At 45.9% G+C, this 4,952-nt stretch overlaps 1 protein-coding gene across 1 annotated transcript; it reads left to right on the forward strand.

Annotated features, from left to right (window-relative positions):
* Window positions 1-1,168: 1,168 nt before the first annotated feature.
* Window positions 1,169-3,920, forward strand: LOC111155492 (gap junction protein delta 4). Its single transcript, XM_022515650.1, has 2 exons — window positions 1,169-1,232; window positions 2,845-3,920. Exons 1-2 carry the CDS (start codon window positions 1,169-1,171, stop codon window positions 3,918-3,920), a joined length of 1,140 nt encoding a protein of 379 aa, XP_022371358.1.
* The last annotated feature ends 1,032 nt before the right edge of the window (window positions 3,921-4,952 follow it).

Genomic DNA, 4,952 nt, shown 5'->3' on the forward strand with positions numbered 1-4,952 from the left:
CTCCTCTTCTGGGAATCTTTTTAGGGATATTACTAAAGTCAAGAATAGATCAGAAATGAAGAAAAGATGGGAATAAAAGAATAGCTTTCATGGAAAATTGAAATCATTCCTTTTAAAGTTCACAATTTCCACCCTGATGATAGATCCCCAGCCTTGCAGGATGGGTTCTTCCTAGATATAAAGGTGACAGCCACGAGAGGATTTTGATGCAACTGTGATTGATGTCAGCAGGGCCAGGCAGTGATACTTTATTACAAATTTAATGGACATTTATTAAGCTGATTCAATGGGAGCAGCCCAGGGCTAGATGGGGCTGAGAGATACAAAAGGAAGATGCAATCTATGAAGGTCTGGGGGACCAGTTAGGGATCGAAATTCCACTGATTTGAGTTGTTATACACTCATTCCATGCCAGGAGCTCTCAACATCATCATTTTGTGTCTGCCTCTCACAAGCCCGGACTGGAACAGCATGATTCTCCCTCATGCAAGGTGAGAATATGTGGAGAGATTCGGTAACTTCCCCAGGGAAGCTCTTGTCACTCACCTAGACAGGAAATAGCTAGAGAATAATGGAGGCACAGCCTAAAGTTGGGACACGTGTCTAAGATGCAGATTTATGCTTTCGTCCATGATACAGGAAGTCTATGCTTCATAGAGAAGACAAAAGATGAACATTTCAGTGCTTTTTTAATAAGTGAAGTGGTTGTGGAAATATTTGCAAGGAGGAAACATCTTTTTAGTATAGAAGAGTCCTTGGCTAGTTGACAGAACTTTTTCTTTCTTGGGTTAAATGTAGTCACTTCTATTATATCCTGAAGCATCTGGCTCTCCCGGTAAAGACATGTGAGCACTGCCACAGGCCTGGAATGTCTCAAGAGGGTAAGAATAGCCTACAATGAGAGATGACTCCTGCTGTCTTCTGGTCACTGCAGTTGTCAAGAATGCTTTGCCTCAAAGGCAAACAGCTCAGGGCTGTCTCAGCTCGGAGACAGAAAACTGACCTCCCATTCCTGAGCTCGAAGCTTTCCATTTATATCTGCAGCTCTCACCTTTAAGTCTTTTGTAGAGAAGATACATTTATTCCTGCAAAGATTTGCCACCTTCTTGGAGAATAATACAGCCTTCTGACGACTCCAGCAGCCTTGGGTCTGCAACACTTGGGAAAGATGGAACGTCTGGATCTGCTGGGATTCCTTCTTATCACCGTCAACTGCAACATGACTATTGTGGGTAAGTGTAAGGAAATAGCTCCAAAGCTCTTGTATTTTTGTTTTCATCACTTTGCCTGGCCTGTTTGTTGTTGGAAGAAAGGGAGCTGTGTACTCAAGCTTTCTTTTATGACTCCCCAGTCCCGCCATCATTTAAGGAAGTCTTGGATGTGTGTGTTCTCTCCTGGGGGCTTTCTCAATGATACTTGGGTGCTGAGCCCAAAGACTGAAGCAAGTGGAAGGAGTATCTTTGAGTAACTTTTCTCTGACTACCTGATCAGGAGGAGGAACAATGTAGTAAAAATTAAAGAGAAATCAATGCCTTGATTACACTTCCTTCTTGTGCATCTTTTTCATTGAAGCTTAACTTGCAAGGATTAGTCGTTTCTCTTGTGCAGTTTCAGCCAAATCCAAATTTTAGTTTATTTTTTAAAAAGAAAGTAATAAATATTTCTGAGTTTGAGGCAGATGTGTCAAATTTTTAGAGAAGTATGGATATCTTAGAAAAAAGACTTGAGAAGGAGCACCTGTGTGGCTCAGTCAGTTGAGCTCTGGTCACAATCCCCGGGTCCTAGGATCGGGCTCCACATCAGGCTCCCTGCCCAATGGAGAGTGTGCTTCTCTTTCTGCCTGCCGCTCCTCCTGCTTGTGCTTACTATCTTGGTCTATCAAAATAATACAATAAAACATTAAAAAAAAACTTGAGAAAAGGATTACAATATGCCTATGATGTGGCTGAAATTTTCTTACTCATTACTTTGTAGAATTGAAACAAAATCAACTTGGTCTTACCAATTTGAGTCAATGACTTGATCACATAATTCTATTCTTTGAGCTTAACTGCCTTTATTTATGATAGAGTTTTTTCTGCTGTCAGGTGATGTTTTCTGTATCGTGTCACAAAATATTTACAGATTATTTTAACTGAGCCTTGGCTGTGTTCCAAAAGAGTTAACCTGTAACATGAAAATAGGACTTAGATGTTATTTTGACTTCCCAGGTTAATCTAATTTATTCATGATAAATTGAAGAAAGAGGAACATCATTATTTCATAATAACTGTAATAGAGGAAAATAAATTCTGAATCATTGAAAAATCTGAAAATTTGAATGTCGTTAAGGAAATCTGATTTCAAGGACCATAAAGCAACAATTAAATAAAGATCTTCTGGACCAAAATAAAGATGTCTGAACTATAATTAGTAGCTTGTATTTGCTACACACGGTTACACAAATGTGCTAACATTCTTTAGAAAGCTTATTATCTGCAGAGAGTAAGATCTTATTTACATCATTAATTTGCTTAGCTCAACTTTCTTTCTAGAACTTTCAGTCCAGGAGACATTACCAAAAGTCTGAACTAGTGGACTCAGATCAAACATCTTTGACTCTAATGCTTCTTTAAAAGCTGTCAGTCCCAAAGCATTTTACAAACAACTAGTTCTGCACAGTGTCTGACCCATTGCACGGCCTCTGGAAATACTTGGCAGATGAGCTAACTAGCCCCCATTTCGGGGATTAAAATACATGCTTATTGACTTCTCAGTTCTCCAGTCTCACCCCTGTAAAACTGTTGTTGGAAGGGAATATGTTTGTATGCTGGTGATGGTGCCTTCCTGCTTCCTCCTTTCTAGGGAAGATCTGGCTTATCTTCATGGTACTGCTGAGGATGGTGGTGATCATCTTGGCAGGCTCCCCTGTCTACCAGGATGAGCAGGAGAGGTTTGTGTGTAACACTCTGCAGCCGGGATGCGCCAACGTTTGCTACGACATCTTCTCCCCGGTGTCCCACCTGCGGTTCTGGCTGATCCAGAGCGTGTCTGTCCTCCTCCCTTCTGCCATTTTCAGTGTCTACGTGCTCCACAGAGGGGCTGTGCTCGCCGCCCGTGGACTCTGTGGGCCAGATGGCGGTCCCACCCGCCCTGAGCCCTGTGACCAGAGCCCTGGGGACAGGCAGCATCCTCCGCCCTGCAGGGAGCCCTACCACCTGACAGTGCCGGATTTCTCCTCCAGCTACATCGTCCACCTCTTCCTTAGGGTGCTGACCGAGGCAGCTTTTGGTGCCTCGCATTACCTCCTCTTTGGATTCTTGGTCCCCAAGAGATTCTCTTGCACCCACGCTCCCTGCACCAGCGTGGTGGACTGTTACGTCTCCCGGCCCACGGAGAAGTCCATTATGATGCTTTTCATGTGGGCGGTCAGTGCGCTCTCCCTGCTGCTCAGTGTGGCTGACCTCCTCTGCAGCGTTCGTGGGAGGACGAGCAGGGGCGGGGCCCCCGCCAAGGATCCCCTGGGCCACACCGCCGGCCGCCCGCTGTCCCGGAGCCTGGGTGCTAGGTCAGGTCCGATGGCCGGCAACCGTGCGTGGGTGGAGGAGGGGGCGCCCATCCACCGCGGCCTGTGGACTGGAGCGGAGGGTGCCGACAGCCCCAGTGGGAAGTCCGCTGTGTCGGGGCGGATGGGGCTTCCGGATGAAGATGAGAGCGAGGTGCTGTCCTCTGCCAGCGAGAAGCTGGCCACGGCTTGCAAAGAGCCCGGGAGTAGGGCACAAGCGGAGGCCTCCCAGGACCCCAGGGTCGAGGGTCCCACAAGGTCCGAGGAGCATCTCTTAGTGTCTCGGAGCCGGCTGGGCCGGCGCTATCCATCCGGTCAGCTACCGCCCCCCGACGGGCTCGCCAACTCCAGATCCAGAAAGTCTGAGTGGGTCTGAAGAGGGAGTGCCAGGCAGCCCTGGGGTGCCCTGTCCTGTCCAAACAGACACGTGGCCCACGAGGATGCAGACTCGCTTTGGCCTGTGTGAAGCTAATCCTCTAGGTTGCGGGAGAACATCCGCAGGCAGAAAGGCGAGCGGGCATGGGACACATGGACGTCGTGGGAGACTAACCTCCTCAAGACACAGATTGATTTAGATGACAATTTCTCTTGACAAAAGCACTTCACATTGTGCTTTTGACAATGTGACTGGAAGCTAAAATGATTAATTGGAGAGTGTTGGGGGATGGATGATGTTACGCTCTGGGTTTTTTTTTTTTTTTTAAATCATAGTATGTGCTTAATTTAAGTGTGCTGTCTTCCATTAATAGAGCTCATTAATGTTTTCATGTTTTCCCGTGAGTTAATATGAAGTATTATTTTTGTTTTTCTGTTTGGATAAAAGAGGCATCTGATATGCATGTTATCAATAAAGAGATACTAGTTTAACTTCTCCCCACGCCTTTAATAAAATTAATTGTGACGGAATTGTAGTTTCATACCTCCCATTGTTATAGGAGAAATGAGAAATATGGAAAATACGGCTCCTAAACAATTGGGGATTTGGGAGGAGGCCCCTTGGATGGTTTTTGCTTGTGAGTATAAGGTGCCCAGGACCGCTGGATTCCTGGGGTGCTTGCTGTTCCTGTGTGTTTGCTAAGTGGCTGGTCCTCACTGACGTGAGGGAGCACATTTTTGTTTGCTTTACTTTTAATTTTTAATTGAACTGTAGTTGACCTAGAGGAGGCATTTGCGCCTTTGGTGAGGGGAGGTAGAGTTGTTACATGTATTCCAGTCTGGGCTTTGTCTGTGTCCTTTAGACAGCCGTACAGCTAAGTTTGTCCGAGAGGCTTCGTGTTCCAGTGGAGCAGGTGAGAAACGCTGTTAGTGTTGTGGCCTCGCAGTCTGTGTTCCTGTTTTTTGGGAAACAGAAAACTGCCTCATTTCTGGAGATGAGCTTCACAGAAGCACTTCCCTACATTTCTCAGTT

Source organism: Enhydra lutris, unplaced genomic scaffold, assembly GCF_002288905.1.
Source record: "Enhydra lutris kenyoni isolate GAN:26980312 unplaced genomic scaffold, ASM228890v2 scaffoldscaffold42, whole genome shotgun sequence".
NCBI classification, from domain to species: Eukaryota; Metazoa; Chordata; class Mammalia; order Carnivora; family Mustelidae; genus Enhydra; species Enhydra lutris.